The sequence below is a fragment of the Chanos chanos genome, chromosome 2 (genome assembly GCF_902362185.1).
Source record: "Chanos chanos chromosome 2, fChaCha1.1, whole genome shotgun sequence".
Classification (NCBI taxonomy): Eukaryota; Metazoa; Chordata; class Actinopteri; order Gonorynchiformes; family Chanidae; genus Chanos; species Chanos chanos.
In genome coordinates, this window is record NC_044496.1 from 23518596 (window position 1) to 23539325 (window position 20730).

The 20730-nt window shown below is 37.8% G+C and overlaps 1 protein-coding gene across 1 annotated transcript; it reads left to right on the forward strand.

Moving 5' to 3' along the window:
• Positions 1–10744: 10744 nt before the first annotated feature.
• spi1b (Spi-1 proto-oncogene b) lies at positions 10745–20307 on the forward strand. Its single transcript, XM_030765798.1, has 5 exons — positions 10745–11060; positions 11840–11921; positions 14913–15100; positions 18914–19070; positions 19394–20307. Exons 1-5 carry the CDS (start codon positions 11019–11021, stop codon positions 19705–19707), a joined length of 783 nt encoding a protein of 260 aa, XP_030621658.1. The 5' UTR covers positions 10745–11018; the 3' UTR covers positions 19708–20307.
• Positions 20308–20730: the final 423 nt, after the last annotated feature.

Below are 20730 nucleotides of genomic sequence, written 5' to 3' on the forward strand. Positions count from 1 at the left end.
ATTCAGTGAGAATGCTTCCCTTCCTACTCAAGACTATAAGACCAAAACAGTGAGGAGTAACTAAAGCAGCAGCGGAAACCTTGTGGCTGAACAAATATTTTTTGAATGGGACAAAGATTTTTGAAAAGCAGTGAACTCTGCATAAAACTGCTGTCAAATAGAACATGAATCAGGGAAGAGGAGGGAAATTATGCTTATCTCTACGGTGGAGGATGGTGCCATTGTTGACTCAGGTTTGTGACAAATATTCTTCCAGAATCCTATCTTGCTACAAACAAAACATCTTATGAATGATCACCTTTGTCATGCAGTGTCTCTGTTTTTGCATAGTAATATTCATAAATAATAATAGTGTGCTATGGAAAATGTAGTGTGCTAATATACATTGCAACAGCATGGAATGTGTAATGAAATATATAAACATTTAATTTATACATATACTTATCTATGTGAGTATGGCGATCTATTATGGAATAATTATATGCTCACTATCTGTAATGTGCCCTCTGAGTCTTTCTAAGGAAAGTCATGTGACCACAGTTTTTGAAGATTGCAACTGTCTGTGAGAGCAACAAGCACATGAGACATTTCTCAAAGTGCATGGGGGATTTTTTTTTTTTTTGTCATGCTTTGGGCCATTATGTCAAAACAAAAATGGGGACATCAGTCTGATGCAACCTGGGTGACAACAACCATACTCTAAACCTAAAGAATGTAACATTCTCTTTTGCAATGCACGCCCCCATTTCCTGCCCCCCCCCCCACACTCATTAGGTAAGTCACAATTAACCGGCAATATCACAGGAATGACCCTTTTCTGTGAAAGATATGTCCTCCGACAGGCCTTTGACCAATCACTAATAGAGAGGCTTCATTAGCAGTTTCATTTTGGACTTCCCAGTGATTCTTTCTCTTATTCACCCTGACTAACTTGCACTATAGTGGTTATTTGTACTACATGCCCAAATATTTTAACCTGTGGGTTAGGAATGAGATATATGGGAGACTACAGAGAATATGGCACTGGGGAGTTTTCACGGTGTATGAGTGACGGAACTGTGACTGTCTGTGGTGAAAACCAAGAGTTTCATCAAAATCACACAGCAAGCGTATAATGTGATCAGCTAATTATATTTATAAAGATAAATACACAAACTGAGTGCTGAACGCAATGCCAAACATTTAAGTCATTGCTGGGTTATTTAAGACACAGGAATTCTTTAGTTAGTTTTGAAATAACTGAAAATAATTTAAGCATTATTGAACAGCTTCTTATATGCCTGTGAATAATGATGTGCACTGATGAGACAAAAGCAAATTAGCAGACTTAGGCTTGGGAAAAACACAGCAGTCTTGTTCCTGCACATACCTTTTGTTTCTTTCAACTTCAGTACAATTATACACAGTACAACTATGCAGTTATATACAGGTTGTAAGATAAAAATAAATTATGAACTTTGTATGTCATATTTTTAAGTGACATCTTTTGTGTCATGTGTTTATAAACTGGAGGTACTGGTCTTTCATTGTTTTCAAAAGAGCCCACATTTGCTTCACGGTGATTTCCTGAGTATTTTGAAACTTTACTGCCTCTAACTAATATACAGTTAACTGACAAAATAAAGATAAACCTTATGTGAATAAGACATAGAATGCTGGAAGTACTTTTAGACGCAAGTTAAAGAATGCTGGAAACAAGTTATGCTACAAAAGTCTAGTTCTAAAATTATTTAAGCAATTAATATTCCATCATATGTCGAGTAATTTTACAAAAGTCTGCTGAATAGACAGGTCACACATTATTTTGGCCACAGTGGAGAGAGGTTCTGAGTGAGTTTGTAAGAGGGGTAGTTCCTGGAGCATATTTAGCTGGAGCTCTACAGTGGATGTCTGATAAACATGTTTGTGTTTCATGAGAAACAGAAGATAAGGCGATGTTGGCATGGAACTCTGATTAAAAGATATCAATGATGGTCGGTTACGATCAAAAACACATACTGTGTGCACTGGTTTGGGATATAAGGGAAAATGTATAAGTAATTCTGAATCAGCTGATGGCGGGTATCAACCTATGGTATGAATGGAGACCTTCATCAAGAGCTGTCCATGTAGAACTTCAAAGAGATGGGCACTTTAGACAGGTTTACAGTGCATAAACATCTTATTGCACCTAAATATGTGTGTTTTGCAAACAATGTAGTGCAAAAAAAAAGCATTCCATCTGAAATGGCCATGTCCCCATCCAGAGGGTATGAGTGGCCCCTAAATGTTTTGATAAGCATAAGAACAATGTAAACCATAAGCTATGTTCATCTCACACATCATATCTCATAACTTATTTGCATTTTTAAGGGAGATTCTGGTGTGACACCTGATTCAGTGAGTTCCATCAGCATTACCAAAAGGAAATCACCAAATGATGACAGCAAAGAAAGCAGTCATATCACTCTAACAGAGTTTCATACAGTTGTAGAATCTGTGCCAAGGTGTTTTGAAACTGTTCAACTGTAGAAGCATGCGGTGGTCCAGTGCTCAGTAAAACACTTCTGTGTTTTCTTTTCCTATAGCTGTTGTTTCCTATAGCTGTAAAGAGACTCCAATTTGTAAAGTTGCTTTTATCACAAATAATATACTTTGCTTCTATCATATTTATGCCTGTGCAGTATTATATAGTTGCGACATAAATTGATGAATGGATGGAATTACACATGGATGGATGGATAGATGGATGGATGGATGGATGGATGGATGGAAGGATGGATGGATGGGTTACTGGATGGATGGATGGAAGGATGGATGGATGGATAACATGGACACATTTGAAAGAATCTATGTTAAAATGACACTGCTAAGCGCATTGCATATGTAAAAGACTTGCCGAAAAAGTTGAATGCAAGAACCACATAATTGTTATTGGAGCAAATGGTTGAGTAATTTCACAGTTACTCTTTCTCAACTGCAGCTGAATGCATTACACAGTCTGGGTGACCAATCCCAGTGGGAGAAGGTGTTTTTCTATTGCTCTGAATATGAACAGACCGAATTAGAATGATCTGCAAATAAATAGCCTAGCAATAAATGCTTGACAAGGAAAAAGCATCAGAAGTTTTGTAACATTCATATGATCAGTCAGGGAAAAAAAAACACTGATGTTATGTCAGTCACAAGCTATAAAATGAACTGTCAGCATGACAAAAATGAAATTAAAATGTTACGTGGGTTTTTGCTCACCCGTGACTTCAACAAAAGTGAGTTTAACTATTGGACCAGATGATCCCCTCACAGTACAGTTGAAAAGGTTTAGGAACACTGTTAATGTTAAAGTTCAGTCAAGTGTTCTCTTCAACTTTCTGACAGATGGAGCAAAAACTCATCATCTGACCATGTGAGACTAATTGATAGACAGTATTTTTTTTCCAACCACAGTATACAGCCCCTTTGTGCGACTCTGCAAAGTGACAAGCGGTTACTTGAAGTATTACTGTACATATCACATGTCTGCAATATGGTCTCACAATCAAAACTAAATGTGTTGCGTCTCTCTGACTATTTTTTCACAGCAGTTAGTCTCTCTCACGCAATGCATGGGTCAATGCATTTTAGTTGCAAAGTTGGCAACAATTCAGCTTGTGCAAAAGCTGATAAGAGTTGGCCGGTAGAAACCTCATTTGCGGGCAGTTGTAAGAGGTGCAAAACTCAACCGCTCACAAGCTGCAACAGACTTGGTGAGTGTTTTGGTCTGCAAACTGGACCTTAGCACAGCTGCAAGTGTGAGGTGTTCATTAACACCCTGAGGAGGACCTCAGACCACAGTACGCTGAATACATGAAAAGCACTATAGCAGCACTATTGTGCACTGTTTATCATTTTTCACCAAAACCTCAAGGCTTCTCCATTCCGACGCCCTCCAACCCCATCTCAGGGACGCAATACAGTTTGCTTTTACCTAGGTTAGAGACAAGTAAAATTTCATGTGCATTTCTCATTACATTACATTCTCATTCAAATCTGCTCTCTACGGTACACCTACCACATCAAAGAGATTCTCAAACTATGTTGTTCTTCTTATGGTATTAGTCCTAATTATGATGAATTAATTCTAATCTTTTGCTATTATCCTGGTACATGTTAATTGTGAAACTACAACACTCAGGAAAATATCAGGATAGTGAGTGAATGATACCTCAGTTGTCACCTTGTTTCTCAGTTGAGGGAAAATGGGTAAAATGTCCTAATTTAAAGAAAATGATTCCTAAATTTTTAGTTGCAAAGAGAGTGCAAGATCTGCAATTTGTCAAACTAATACAGAACCTTTGCTCTTTTGTTCAGTTGTTGCAAAAGCACTGAGAACAATCATTTGCCATTTATCAAATAATCATTCTTTTCATGGAGGGATTATAAGTACTTTTGGATGCTGGTGGTTTCATTTACCGCTGTGTCTGTCCACTATTCATGGACATGGCAGATCAAATCATTAGTTACAAAGAAGTAGCAAGGCATTTAGGTTTCTGTGAAATCATATCAGATCTACATGGTATACTCTTGCAAGTCTTGATACTGATGACCATTGAATTCATACTGAAAGCAAACATGGTGAAATTGCATACTTTGTTATAAACCTCTGTGACCGTGAGATACCAGAAAACTCTATGGATTACGGTTGCATAAGACTCAGCGCATCTGCAGACAAAACCCACTTCCTGGGGCAACAGGAAATACAACACGACAGTACTGCTGGGAAAAAAAAATCAAGCAGAGGAAATGGCAGCACATATCACAAGACTGCTTCTCTGACCATACGCTCAGAGCATCTGACTGTTAGAAGTGGTCACAACAGAGCAGGACAGAAAGATGAAATATGAAAAACTGACGAAGGTGACAAAGTTAGACTGATAAGAAAGTCATCAGAGAAGACAAACATACCTTTCCTCACATCCCTCCAAAACTAAGGATCTAAATCTTTTTGGTCAGCAGCAGCTCTGCACCACGTCTTCTATAAATCTTTACTAAGACTGGAGAGCAAATTTGTTAGTCCACATCAGTGAACAAATAGGTAAAGTGACCTTTGCTGTCTTGTATTGTTCCCAGCATTATTCATATGGCTAATACATATCAGTGGTGACCAAGGTGAACTACACAGCAAGTTAAAGGATCTGGGGACATAACTCAGTTACACAGTATAAGTATGCATATAGTTCAAGCACGCATGTCGTCCACATTCAGAGAGGTCCTGTGAGTGTAATCAAACTCCACTGGCAGTACGGAGAGTGCAGTTAATTTGACTGACTTTGGGCTTGAGTCAGTAACTCATTACCCAGCATGACACAGTATGAGCCATTAGCACCTGTTGACCAGCATGACGTAGCACTCTATGTCAGAATACTGTTGTTTGAATCATTTTCTGTCCTTTTCCTGTCTAAACTTTGTTGACTACAAATGTAATTCTAAATAGAGCAGTGTAACAAAATTCTACAATAGTCTATAGATGCTAAAAACTGAATCTGGGTTTCATCTTTTGTTGTTTTATGCATTTCAATTGAAATGGTCTTTATTTTTCATTTAGCTCTAGGGAGAGATACGGAGATACATAGATAGATAAAAACATAGAAAGATCGAAAGAGAGAGAGAGAGAGAGAGAGCTTGGTTGGATATGTGTCCATCTGCCCTCTTAGTAGCAGTCCTTCATTAAAGGAGGTTAATTAAGGTTTAGTAATTAAACTAGCCAGACATCCCCAGCGGTAGACTCCAGCCTAAGAGACAGAGTGGATTAAATCATGTGTGCACCCATGACTCAGGGATGAGCTGATTTACACCGTTGGCTCACCGGTGAATCAGTGCCTCACATGATGTCAGTGTAACCTCAGCAGTTTATACATGTCTCTTTGAATGGTTAGGCCATTTCAAAGAAAACACTCATAAGCAAAGGATAAAGTCACAGACAAAACTATATAAAGTCATAAACCAAGAAAGCAACATAAAAAAAGAAAATGAAGTTTTGAAGAAGTTTTGGTGATGAAATATATAATATGGCTAAGACCTTCTCTGAATAAGGGCGTTTCTCCAAAGTGATCTGCCCAGCAAGATGGATACAAAAGAAAGTGACTTCTGACAAAAAAAAAAATCTAAATGAACTATGTACATACTCCCATGACAGAGAACGGCCAGCATACCCACTCCACAATGTAAGTCCTTAGAGCAGGGAAGCCATTACTCAAGAAACTTTGAATTTTATCACCAAATAATATGACTAATCAAATAAGATCGGCACGGCCTGTTAACCAAATATGGTGAATGCAGAAGCAGGTTACAGTGATGTTCTTCATTTGCAAGGACTGGACCATTTATTATGTTTTACTTATTAATTATTGTAATGATTTAATAACCATAAAGGTTTATGAGGAAACATAGACTTGAAGCAAGAATATATATATATTTTTTTTCTGGTCAGGAGACACACTAGTATGGCTCAAATACAGACAGAAAAATATTCTTGCGTGAAAACTCAGCCTCGGCTCACTTAAAAATTTGGGGCATTATTTGAAGACAGCTGTCCATCAACACTCCCCAAAGAAGCTGACTTCTCAAATAACATTATGTTATATTTGTTACAGAACCGTGTGCAAAGCCAGTAGAACCATTCCAATGATTCTCTCTAACGGCCTCATAATTTGCCAAGGTGCATGGAGACTTTCTCTTTAGTTTTGCTTTTTAAAAACTTCCTTCCCCACTTGAGATTAAAACGACTCTCCACAGAAATCGGGGGAAACAATCCTCATTAGGTACAAATACAAAGTCACACATCTGAAAGAAAGTAAAAAAAAAATCCAGCTAGTAACAAGTTTTATATACCCATATAAGTTTTTCAGAGTCTTTAATACATGTATACCAAGAGTGTATGTGAAAAAGCTCAGGTGTATTTTTAAATGTGGAAGGTAAGACATATTTTTCTTATCTGAAGTGCAGGACTTGTGTCTATGGCCAAAGTGTTGAGGCCTGTGTTTTAGGTTGAAGTGTAAGGAGCTTAAGAAGTCATTCACTGAGAGCCTATAAGGAACTGAATCTGAAAGAGAATGTCCCACTTCCTCTTTTTCTCTTTGTGTGACATGTATGGCTGTTTCTTTATTTGTGTGTGTTTGTGTGAGTGTGCTCTTTTACAGCCAGACATGCGAGGCTTACACTGACTATCAGCCCTGATGAAAAATGGTTAAAAATGAAGTCCTGAAAAGGTCATGTGATGACATTCAGTTGATAACATACTGGGCAGCCGGAGGATCTCCCTAAGGTTTGCAGTTCCCCCTTTGATGATATTAAAATCATATCTGATTTCCATTGCTGTATCATAACTATATCAGTGCTGAGTGACTTTCCTGTGTATTTGAATAGTAATTGTGAACTGACCTCCCCTGAGGTCATAAACAGAGACTGTGCTAGTATTTCACAGAACAAAATCTGTTCCATACAATGGATTCTTGTGTCTTTTTCACCCGGAGAGGGAAAACGTCTCTTAATTTAGCCATTCATTCAATCGCAGAAGTGAAAGTTGTCTCTTTTTCTCTTCATAAGAGGACACAATAGGGCTGTGTTTCTGGTTTCATTATGGTGTCATGGCTGTCTTATGACCTGAAAAAGGCCAAGTTAACCTTAACCTTACGACAGGTCTTAAATCACTGTCTAATACCACAAGATATGAGCACGATTCTCCGGTATGCAGGTCAGGACTGGACTTCTCCTCTGCTGAGAAAAACAGGGATACAGCCACCTCTCTCTCTCTCTCTCCCAGAAACGTATCATTACAGTAAACCGTGACCTGCATAAAGAGTTCCTGTGTTCTTGTAATGCAAACCCACAAAGGGGAAAACGTGCTTGGTCGTTAGACTTGCATCCTTCACACTGTCTGAATGGACTGACAAATCCTAAAATGCCAGTGGATGTGTGACTGAATCAATGGGACCACATTCTGCAGGAGGCTGGTGGCTACTGGAAGAAAAAGAGTTTAGTAGAGTGCTGTGAACTGCATACATTTCTTATGATATTGTCAAAAAGATAAATGAAATAACATACACAAGAAAGGGGAAGGGTCAAATATAGGACTGTAGCACGATAATGACATGAGGAATAAACCAAAAAAAATTGTTTGTGGGCACCTCTTAAAATAAGGATGGAGATAATGACATGAAGAATGAACAAGAACATCTTCTGTGGGCTTCTCTTAAAATAAGACTGCAGAAAATAGTGCTGCTGAGGTGGCTTATAACATAGGCAGTGTGTATTAATACTCGGGGAAAACATTGAATGTCATCACTTTCTGGCTGGCTGCATGGACAGCTGTGTGTAACACAAGGCCCACAAGCATAGGCTCTGTGGTTAAGACATCTTGAAGTGTGGTAAAGACAAAGCCTGGGGATCTAACTGCAAAAGTTTAATTTGAACTTTTATTTTAAGATGTCATATGCTGAGACATTGATATGTGTACGAAACAGATTTGTGAAGGGTATTTTCGGGTGATAACTGCTCTGGGATTTTTGTACAACAAAATAGAATGAAATGAAACAGAGGCATCATGGTATAAAAGCAGCTTGATAGTTCATCAAGACAACCCCTGAACACTGCTCACTTAAAGTCAGTTGAAGCACAGCAAAAATTAATACTGTGTACTGTGAAGATGAAAGACTAAATACTCTGATAATTAGTGGCTCATGTCAAGACTAAAGATTAAAAGTATAGAAAGAAGAAAAAAAAGCTGAAATGTATTGCTGCATATGTTATAAAGAACACATTTCATTGAGATGGGTGTACACTGGCCCTGTGGTCATGGGAGATCTTGATTTCTGTAGCCAGGCCAACATGGACAACAATGAGGAAACATTCATGGTCACGTGTGTTACAGCACCAGACCAAGAAAGCTGTGGCATAACCCATACTATATGAATCCCTTCAACCACATGTATGACATTCATGTACTGACAGTTTGGGGTGGTATGATAGTTATCTAAAGATTATCTGGTCTCAGAGACCATACTTGTTCTGTAGATTTGAACAACATCCAGGATTTTGGTGCTTCCTCTCTCTAACACACCTCAGTGTAGCATTCATAGGCTTCTCAGGACCATGTGTAGCTGAACTTAAAATATCTGTTAGATGCTGGATCAGAACTCTGCAACAAAAACCTCCTGTGAGATGAATGCTTGGCCTTGATCCAGGACTTCAAAACCAGATTCAGAGGAAGCTTTGTGTTCAGGAGCGTTGTACTTCATTTCTGAACATGTCACCGTACCATTAAACATAAGCTGAACACTATCAGAGCACTGCTAAATGTAGATGTAAAATTTTCTCTTTTAAGCATTTGCCTGTTGAGAAAGAGCAGTTTGTGATTTTTGCATAGCTCAAATGTCCTAATAATGTCAACATTTCGTCGATTTGCTGTTACGTTTCTGGTTGTAACTTGAATCCACACCTTCTGTAATGTTCTTGTCTATTTCCCTATGGAACTATCTGATATTAAAGTTATTTTTTCATAAGTCTCCAGATAAAATATTGGTTGGACTATTCCTTTAAATGACCGTTTAACACACTGAACAATTTTCACTCTTTTTTTCAATTGCATGTTCAATCAATTCTTATGTTGAAAATTAAGTCTAATTACACAAATGTATTTTCCTACTTCCCTGCTTAATGATTCTAATGAAAGATGAAAGATTATGATAAATTTGGTTCTCCAGAATATAGAATACACGTAGAGACTTATACTCATAGAATATTCATATATAATGTTCCTTTTCATACAAAACCGTCCTTCTCCTTTGATTTCAGTTTCAGACTGATTTCATATACCTACATGTTTTCCCCTCCCCCCCGCCCCCCCGCCAAAGTCTCCATGCACTGTCCTTTCAGTGTTTGACTAAGTCAGAAGTTACTTTCATCACAGTAACTGGGGTTCTTTTATCTTGAAGCCCTTGCTTGTCTTGCTATATGTGAACAGATTGTGGGAGTTGGAGAGATAAGTAGGGTCTATCTCTACAAACATCTTGACTTGAGAGGTTACCTCTGTCTGCAACTAAAACAGGTTTCAAGCTCAGCTTCTTCTTTAACACATATAATATGTTCTATGTTTGTATCTTTGAAACGTAAAAGATACAGTTGAGTCACTGATATTTAGAATATTGGACAAAACAAACAAACAAACAAACAAACAAACCCACAAACAAACCCACAGACAACTTGGCTTTTTTTTTTTTTTTTGACATATTGTTTAATTGCATTTTGCTGATTTACAACAGTAGCAATTCACAGATTTGCTACAAAAATCTATATTTCATTTGTTTTGTATTTTAATTTGCCTTCAAATAAATTCACTACAAATACAAATTCAGGTGTTTTCCTGTTGACTTAAATACAAGAATGAGGCTTAAGAGCCTGCATAAATGCACACATTTGATAATTAATTGGCAGTCCACAGATATATCATTTGTATGTAAATACATATACAATAGATTTGATAGTACAAACAATTTGTCCATGAAAGGGACTACTAATGAGATACCATGCTGTGTTAAAAAGGACAAGAAAGTAGGTGTGTAGCAGATTACTGTAGTGCAGAGTACTGTAGTGTGGCAGAGTGTGGAGCTGTGCTTTGATTGGCTGCTGTGGACTTAAAATCCCCATGTGACATCAGACTAAAATCAGGAACCATCAAGAGTCTCGCACAAGACAAAAAATAAAGAAGTCAGAGGTACAGAGGTTCACTTTTTGTCACGGCCAAACCAGGGCTAACCAGCCAGTACCATTGTATCAATGGTTCTCATTAGTTTGAGTCGCAGGCGATAGTTTTGTGGCCTATCATCGGATAAAGGTGTGCCTGTGTGCGTGTGTGTGTGTGAGTGTTAGTGTGTGTATTTGAGCAGGGTCCTTGCTTTCGTTTGGTGAGGAAATTTGGCAGAGTTGTGCAATGGTACATTTTGAGAGGCAGTGAGAAGGGTTAGTGTTCAGTGTTAGAGTGTGTTTTGAGTGGATAAGTCTCCATGTTACATCCGTACAGAATGGAGGGGTACCTCATTACACCTGTAAGTATATTCTGTGTCTGTATCTGTACTTCAATATGTGTTTGCGCGCGCGTGTGTGTGTGTGTGTGTGTGTGTGTGCGCGTGTGTGTTGTGCATGTGTGTGTATGCCCCTGTGTGAAAATGGTGGTCAAATTGAATTTAAAAAAAATTATACTTCATGGACCAGAGTGAAGAACATTTGTATAACTCTTATATGCTTTTTGTCTTTTGAGCCTTGATTTTGCAATAAACACAAACACACACACACACAGACACACACACACACATGCACGCACACACCCACACACACACGCACACGCACACACTCATTAAATATATATATATATATATATATATATATATATATATATAACAAGCTTTTTAAATTAACCAAGAATGTTATGGTAACATAATTTGATTTGAAGAGCAATTTGATATTTTTTTATATGATGTGTGTATAATAGACAACATTTCATGTTGCAATTTTGCTTTTTTATAGTAAAACCATCATTTGTGTTAAAATATCATATGACAATTGTAAAAACTTAATACCAACCACTTACAGTACTTTTCAAAAACATTGTTCTTTGAATCACAGTCTCTGAGGTTGCTGCTTTGAAATGTGTAACAATGTTAATATCTGACCGTATTAAAGCTAAGAGATGTAATAGTTTAACACACTCAGAAAAGGAGGCCTGAGCAATTCCTGTACTGCATACTGCATTTACTTCTCTGCTCTTTACTTTGTACTTCTTTACTGTAATTTGATCAGGATCTGTTTGTGTTTGATTCCCCCAAAGCCATCAGAAGAGATGATTTATGAGCCTGAAATGTATCGACCACAGATGGAATATCAATACATCATAGAGGGAGATGGTCAAGGTAGTGAGACAACCTTTTTTTTTTCTTTTCCTCATACACTGACTACACTGACAAAAGAGTAGATGTTGTTGATGGTGTTACACGTGAACTATAATTAACTAGAAAAGGAATTTCATTTAGTATGCTCCTTTCAATATTCTAACCAGAACAAGACTTAAAAAGGTGAAGAAAAACCTTATTATAGGTACAACTGTATGTTCCAATTCAGAAAAGAAAAAAACAAAAACAAAAAGAAAACACAACCGTTTTGTTCTGTGAGCAATATTTGGTGGCAGAGAGAAGAGTCCGTTTGAAGTCACACTCAGTGCAGGTGGAGATGTACACTAGGGGGGCGTAGAGGGAGCGTGTGAGTGGAACCGGCCTACTGACCCAATGCAGGGCAGGAAACAGATGCCACATTCTGACAGGCATAAAAACTACAGACGTAGAACGACAAATATCCCCATGGGTCCATCACCAAAGAGAATCGGCGTAACCCACAAGTCTAATCGACTCTGCCTGTGCTTAAAAAAAGAAAGCATAGCAACACCAAAACTACAACTGTTAACACAGGTCGTCTTGATACGGCCTCAGCGGATCATTAAATAGGTGGTGAATAACAATTCGATATATTTAAAGTTTGTCTTGGTGTTGGTTGACTCTTGAGACTTAGAGGCCTGTAATGTCTATTAAGACCAAAAAAGATTAATAAAAAGATTAAACATAAAAAGGAATAAGGACTGATTTACAGACCTCAGCTTAAGTGACATTATACTATGATTTCCAGATCATTCTATTCAATTTGGTACGTATGTAAGAGTAATTTAAATTACAGATATTAAATTTCAGAAACTGAAACAAAGCCAAAGCCATTAAAAAAAAAAATGTTGGTTTTAGGTTTAAGGGTTTTTATTTGATCTCATGCAGTCTTTATGTCTATATAAATCTATAGTATTGTCAGAATCGGTTAAGCACTGCTCACATAGGGAGAGAATATTCTAAATATAGAGGGGAAGACAGATGGAGTAAAAAGACAAAAGGAGAAGGTGAGGTGTGTCTAATGGGAGGGACGGTATCAAAAGCATTACTATGTTGCAAATTACATTTTTTTCTGATCGTGGATAACATAGCTGTTGCATTCATTTCCAACTTTTACAACTATATGTGATAAAACGCTTTTAAAAGATATTTCTACATGTTTTAATTAAGTCTTTATTTCTTCATGTCTTGATTTACACATTGTTTTTTAATTATTTATCTTATTTAAATATATGTATTGTCAGCATGCCATAGATATACATTTCCCTGAAATTCAGTTCAGATTATCCTATTCTTAGTGTAGCTATAAAAACATAAAAAGTATTATTCATATAGCATATTTGAAGGGGAAAAATGATACTTCACTTGAGATGGAATTTAACCTGGAATTGGAAAAATCGCTAAGGAAATTTTCAGAAAATAATGGAACAGCCATAGATTCTGAAGTCTGAATGGTTTGTGGGTAGTTTGAATGCTTGAGTGAAAAAATTAGAAAAATCTATTACAAACTTCAAGAAAACAGCCTCTGAAAATCTGAGTAAATTATCAGTCACTATTGTCAGTCACAATTATAAAAATTGATAAATGAATGAAAAGGGCTTTTTCACATAATAGTAAATAATAGTGTGTAATAGATTAAAAACATATGTTTTATTTTATGTCAGTCTTTAAATAATAGTGTGTAATAGATTAAGGACATGTTTTATTTTATGTCAGTCGATGAAACTCCTAACTGGTAGAGGAGTTTCATCTAATTAATTTCTGTTTCCTGAAAATTCACATCAATTACAGTTCTCCACTCTCATGACTAGGGTCAGTTTCATCTCCAATTGAAAGTCCAAGAGTTCAATTGAAAAATCTTTCTTCATGCTGTCCACCGTGTTATATCCTGTCTTGACCAAAAGTACAAGCAGTTTAAATCTTTCATTCAGGGTTTTCTAACCCTCTACCTGTTAAGTCACTATGATACTGGATCATAACAATACATTTCTGTGGAAATAAATATTCATGATTGCTTGGTAATATTTAACTTTGGCTTCAGAAAGTATTATTGGTGGTAGATAAAAAACGATACATTTGTCTGTGAAGTGCCATGGTGAGTGTACTAAAAGAAAATGTTGTGTACAAACTTCTTTTGTACACAAAATTAACAATGGCGTCAAAGTTGTTGTTCCATGTGCATATGGCAGTTATTTATAGTTAATAAATAATAAAAATAAAAATACTGGCTTCATTACAAACAATATGTTTTTAAACTTTTTGGACATTTTTGGACATTTAGACATTAGTTACATGAAACATTAGTTATATTAGATATGAGTTAAATTAGTTATTGTATTACATTAGTTACGAGCCCTGTGGTTCATCTCCAAAAATGAAATGCCAGTGCATAATTCATTAATTACGCTTCTGTTTCCAGAGCTTTTATTTAAGTGATAATCTTAAACCAAAACATTTTTACACTGGATCACAGGTCATATTAATGAAAGAATTTAAGAGGTATCATTCCTCTCTGAAATGCTAACTTGTACATTTGGTCTAACGGAGAAATAGAGCAGTGGGGTGGGAGAGGGGGTAAGAGAGAATTTTTTTTGTGTGTGTGTGCAGATCTGAGGGACATTGAGTATGTAGTCAACAACACCAAAACTAAACATATTAACTTTTTTTTTTCGTTACTTTTGAGCTAAAAAAAAAAGAACTGTTAAAAGGAAATGGAGGCGTGAACAGGAAACTGTATAACTCATGTAGTGCTGTTACATTCAAGTCATTTGAGCGTCTATGATAACAAACCAAATCTCTGTCATAAAGATGTACTTTCCAGAGGTAATTACAAGTATGAATTTGCTCCTCCAAAACAGCTGCCTGTTATAATTAGCAAGTAGAGTTTTATCCACATTGAGCACTGACTAACAGACGCTGGATTGAATAGTGAGATGTATTCTGCTGAAGCCCCTTAAACATTTTGTTTTCTAGATCATGTATGGGACTACAACTCCCATCATGTCCATCCAAGTGACTTTGAGAACCTGACAGAGGGTCATTTCACAGAGCTCCAGAGTGTGCTTCCTTCACATGTGTCCGGACTCCGCATTGGAGAAGTGGAGCCCACTCACTTTCTGGACCCCAGTCTAGCAGGACATCCTCTGGCAATACCACAGCAGGTGAGACCTTTCAAACATCACACAAAGTTACTGCTGACAAGAACCTTCAGAACACAATCATCATCATCATCATCATCATCATCATCATCATCATCAACGACAACAACAACAATAACAATAACAACTCAACAACAAGATCAGCAACAATGAGATCCTGTGATTGCGTTTTTTCTTTTTGAACCTTTTACTCACATTTAGCAAAGCACACCACAGAGGTCGCACAGGTCACTTTGTTCAGCTTTCATGTCCTGCATCTGCACCACTGACAGAGTGCACAGTAAACAACCACTTACGCTAGTGTTTTCCCAAACTCGTTTTCTCATGGAGCAAAATTTGTCCATTTCCTTTCTTGTTTGTCTAAATGATGGGAGCTAAAGTTATAACACTGGAATAGATGAAGGCCTGAAAGAGCTTCAAACAAAATATCATTGGGTCAAAGCTATTTGATCCATTTCTACTAGCTACTTGGCTAAACATATACAAAATATTGTGTGCATTCGCTTTAGGACATTATTGGCTAAAAACTTAACACGGTGAGCTGCTGTTTAGAGCTAGGATCACTTTATTTATGTAGGCATGGAGTTTGAGTACATCTGCAACCAGACTGTTGCTCAACATGGTCTTATCCTGACCAAGACTCACTGTTGTCACCATAGTGGCAGTCTGCCGACTCACCAACTGCCATTGAATGGAACCTCCCCACTTACTCAAACACAACCGCTTCTTATGTTGAGACACACGTACACACAGACCAGTGTTTTTGTAAAAATGCAAGTTTATGCTTGCAAGTTCATGCTTCTGTGTAACCACAGTTATACTCTTGACACAAAGATGACTACAAAAAAAAAGAAAAAACACTGCAAAAATGCAAACACCTCTCCTCTGTGTTTGTCTCTCTGTCTCTGTCTCTGTCTCTCTGTCTTTGTCTCTCTGTCTCTGTCTCTGTCTTCCCCTCCTCTCTCTTTTCTTACACTTTTTTGCTGTGCTCCCTAGAAAATGCTCTTAATCTTAAACCCTCTTTCAAGCCTCCGTAAATGCACCCACACAATCCTAACCATTTATAGTGTTCTTATAATTGACCTTTCAGACACAATATCAGAAACATACTTTTCTTCAATCAATAAAGACAGATAAAAATGTACTGTTACATGCCGACACTGTTATTTTTCAAATGTCCCAAAATCCAGACAGAGGCATCGTTGGGTAATTTCAAACAAAAGAGATTCAGAAAGTCAGAAAGCATTCAAAGAAAAAAATTTCTTTTGCTTAGGTTTGGCTCTCTTGCTCAGAGAGACACATTAACCACAGTACAAGCTTTTCAGAAGTGATCTTTTCCTCTCTATGCCCACGTTATTCACAGGAGGAAGAAGACAATACATGATTTATGGACACGTTGAAAATACAAACTGTAGGCGACGTCTCCCGAGCACTTAGGAGTCTAATGGCAATCCCCAGCCCACAAGCATTTTTAGCAGCCTCACAAAATCTTTTTTTTTAAATCTGTGAAATTACTGAAACTACCCTTAGCTTAGTATCTCAGTAACATAAGGTATGGATCTAAAGGTATCACCAAATCAGTTATTTTTGTAAGACTTGGAGCCATTTCCTGTTGCCACGTATTGGGGTTCTCACAGCTCTGCGATGTAAAACCTATGCTATCAGTAGAACTGGGGAAGCTGATATGGATTATTGAGTAAGCCTGAACACAAAGCTTTTCTGACTGCTTAGTCTCAAATATCTCAAATCTCAATTGTCTTAAACCTCATCCCAAGTCCACTTCCTGTATTTTTGCAGACTCTCAAAAGAGATCCACCTCCGTGACTTAATCCTGTGTGAATAAGAGAGATCTGCCACATTTCAACAGTAAAAGAGCTTCTTGTTAAGACTGACCAGTTTAGGCTGAATTCAACCTATCTGTTATGTGGCTCAGAAACTCTTAGCCTGTGCATCCTTTTAGAGATGAAATTGGGGAAGCCAAAATTTCAAAAGTCCAGGAAAGGAACATGGTACCCTTGTACAAATGCTCCAGAAATCTTTCTAAAGTTCTAGAAGGCAGAGTAACAAATATTTTGCCCGACCCCATTCTGTTTCAGCTGCTTCCTGGACACCTGAATTTCCTTTGACCGGAAACATCACAAGATTAGCAAGGCATGAAAACCTCTACACTTAAAAGCCAGCTGAATACCAAAAAAGAAAATTAAATGTGGTGCAAATCTTTAGAGCAATGAAAATAAATATAGATGCTAATACTTTGCACTACATGAACAAATTTATGAATGTGCATCAACTGAAAACATGAAGCAGGCACTCATGCTCCATGTTAAGAATACACATTTGGCACCTCTCTGCTGCCTATGTCTGAATATAAATGTTTCTTGCTTGTAAAGACAGAAACAGTTTTCTGGCTTTTGTTAACTGAGAGATGATTATCACTCAATAACATGTCTGTGTGTGTGAACTATGGTAAACTTTAGAGCAGAATTCTGCTCTTCTAAGGAGGGATGAAAGTAAAACAAGTCGATTAACCACAGTCATGAGCAGAGTTCGGGAGGCCCTGCATGTAGGGTGCAATCTCTCACCTCAGTTACCAAAATTGTCTAGGAACTGAGAACTTTCAGTGGCGGTCACTGCTTTTCTGATTTTAAGGGAAATTACTATGCACAGTATTACACACAGACTGTAGTCTTGGGTGAATGTTCAATGTTAGCTGATCTTGAAATATGACTGTTAAATTCTATGGCCTAACTAGGGATTATCGTATTCCTAAAATCAGAAAGGCTAATTCATCTGACGGAAACATGTGACAAACAATATTTGTGTGAAAACATCACAGCCTTCCTTTGTGCTGTTTGATTCAGTAAGTCTGTGTCTTTCCAAGGACTGGTTGTAAAAAAAGACACAACAATAGCATTATGTTTGAACTTACATCATCCTACATTCTCTTTGTTTTGTACCACTTAAATCAGCCCTTTTCAAGTTCAGTACTGGGGACTCACTGGACTCCAATAACAAACATGCTTGACATGACTGGTGAGCTGCTAAACATCCCTATCATTTGTTAAATGAGGAGTGTTCGCACAGGGCTGCTCTGATGATGTCCCGTGTAGTGTGTCCCCAGGACCGGATTTAAAAATCTATTTTTCAAGCTACACTTTAAGTTGTACCTGAGGATGTGAATCTCTAGCATGGCAGAGTAGGCTTAAACAGAATTTGTGATGTGCAGACAACCTGTAATAACTTAATAACAACTAACTCCAAGTTCCGTGGTTGTGGAAGTGGTTAATCTATTCCGGAAAAGGTGAAGTTTTGTTTTTGATTTTTAGTCAGATGTCTGACATAACATGTAACATCTCACCTCATGCTCTGACCAAAGCAAAGGCTCCATCTCATATGATCAGTAATGGGGAAAATATTCCCAGACTCTACACTGTATCACTCCTCTGAGTGGTCTATGTGTTTTTGTCAACGGGGGAAACTTTTGGGAAATTTATACTATCTCATCTTTTCACCCAGTGGCTCAGGCTACTAAAACAAACACCATTGCTCTGTCAAGTCCAACATCAGGCAGTAGTTCATTACATGATAACATAATTTCGTCAAACTTTCAAAATTAATATTTTACATCTCTGGGTTGATAAAATAATACATTTCCCTGAAGTGTGGCCTTCTGTCCTGTACTGGTCTTAAATCCCTTTACAATGTCTTATTTCAAACTCAGTTTTCAAATACAAGTCACTCTCAATTTAAATGCATTTTTGAATTTGTCTCTGCTGTGGACATCTGGTTCTAAAACATGTTTCTGGTGCCTTCCAGGTGCCATATTACCCACGGCCAATGTGCTACCCACAGTCCTCTCCTGTCCAGCCCAGTTCAGATGGCGATGATCCAGGAAGTCGAAGTCCTCCTTTAGAGGTCTCAGATGAGGAGGGAGTGAGGGATATCATCAGTTCTACGACAGGGGGAGAGCAAGGTGTGTGCAGATGATCACAACCCCATATGCAATACTCACGGAGAGAACAGCATACAATCATACATGAGCTTGTTTGTAAAGGTCTCCACAACTAAATTTTTTTCCTGTCAGCAAGGAAAAACGTTCACAAAATATAATATGTTGTTAATGGTCCATTTTCCGTTTTTCTTCTTTGTTTGGTTTTCTTCATCAGATCTTTATAAGGAACAAAGAATAGTCCAAACACGGTCAAATAACTCTACCGATGGCACTTAATTACTTGTGACATTCAGTTATGGTCATTTATGGTAATATCTATGTCTGAAATGCTGTCTGTCTCTCAGGTAACAAAAAGAAGATCCGTCTGTACCAGTTCCTGTTGGACCTTCTCAAAAATGGAGACATGAAAGACAGCATATGGTGGGTGGATCGCGAGAAGGGAACTTTCCAGTTCTCCTCCAAACACAAGGAAGCGCTGGCCCATCGCTGGGGTGTACAAAAGGGCAACCGTAAGAAGATGACATACCAGAAGATGGCCAGAGCACTGCGAAACTATGGCAAGACAGGCGAGGTCAAAAAGATCAAGAAGAAGCTCACCTATCAATTTAGTGGAGAAGTCCTTGGGAAAAGCCACCTAGAGAGAAAGCTGTACATGTAAAAAATGACAGACAGAAGTGAGAAAGAGTAACAGAGCTCAATCAAGAAAACAATATAAAGTAAGAGACACGAGGGGAGAGAAAGAGAGGAAGAGAGATAGGGAGAGAGAGAGATGAAAAATGAAAGAAGAATCTCTTACTGTGTGAGAGAGAGCTTTCTTGCTTGGACTTGAAGCATTAGGGATAAAAGTCTGTCATGGGGTTACCTGTTTTTTTTTCTCTACCTTTTGGCTTCCTTTTAATATTATTGCTCACTCCTGCATTAATGCAACGAACTCTCTCTGTGAACTCTCTGAGTCCTGAGCTCCTGCTAAACTACCCCTTAAAGACAAATTGTCCCTTATTTAGCAAAAGGTACCTGCTGGTTGTTCCCATAAATTTTGTAGCAGTGATCAAAATAAAAATAGAAATGTTCATTATAAGCAGAGAGGGTGGGTTTGCTAAGCAAAAGCAACAGGGTTTTAAGTATGGACAGTTGTGAACTTCCACACCATTCACAGTGGAAAGAAAAAAAAAATCACCAAAATACAAAAGCAGAAGTGAAAACAAATGACACAGCCTCATGCAACACGGAAAATAAAACTGTCTGGCCAACACACACACACACACACTTGCGCGCACACACGCGCACACACACACACACACACACACGCACACACACGCACGCACACACACACACACACATACACACGCACACACACACGCACGCACGCACGCATGCACAAAAGCTTTATTTGCACAACATGGTTTTGACAGTACAAAACATAAAATGCTCATGGTTTATCAGCTAGTTTGAGGATGAATAACATTCATTTTTACTCAAGAATGAAAAAAGATAGTTGGCCTTATTAACTTTGTTACCAAACAAAGTTACTGTCAGAGTACATCACTGTAAATACGAATTTGTGTGCCTTTCAAACTTTTGATTTTATTGCAAAATGTATGCACAATGGGTGTCAGAACTTGGCCAGACCGGAGAAACATTCAAGCCATAATACGAAAACATCAGACTGAAAGATGGGAGC

Bases quoted from the DNA above. Each gene is read 5' to 3' on its own strand.
- spi1b (XM_030765798.1), top strand. From the start codon at position 11,019: ATGTTACATCCGTACAGAATGGAGGGGTACCTCATTACACCT. The intron at 11,922-14,912 runs GTAGTGAGACAA...TTTGTTTTCTAG, and splicing joins CATAGAGGGAGATGGTCAAG to ATCATGTATGGGACTACAAC. The intron at 19,071-19,393 runs GTGTGTGCAGAT...TCTGTCTCTCAG, and splicing joins TACGACAGGGGGAGAGCAAG to GTAACAAAAAGAAGATCCGT.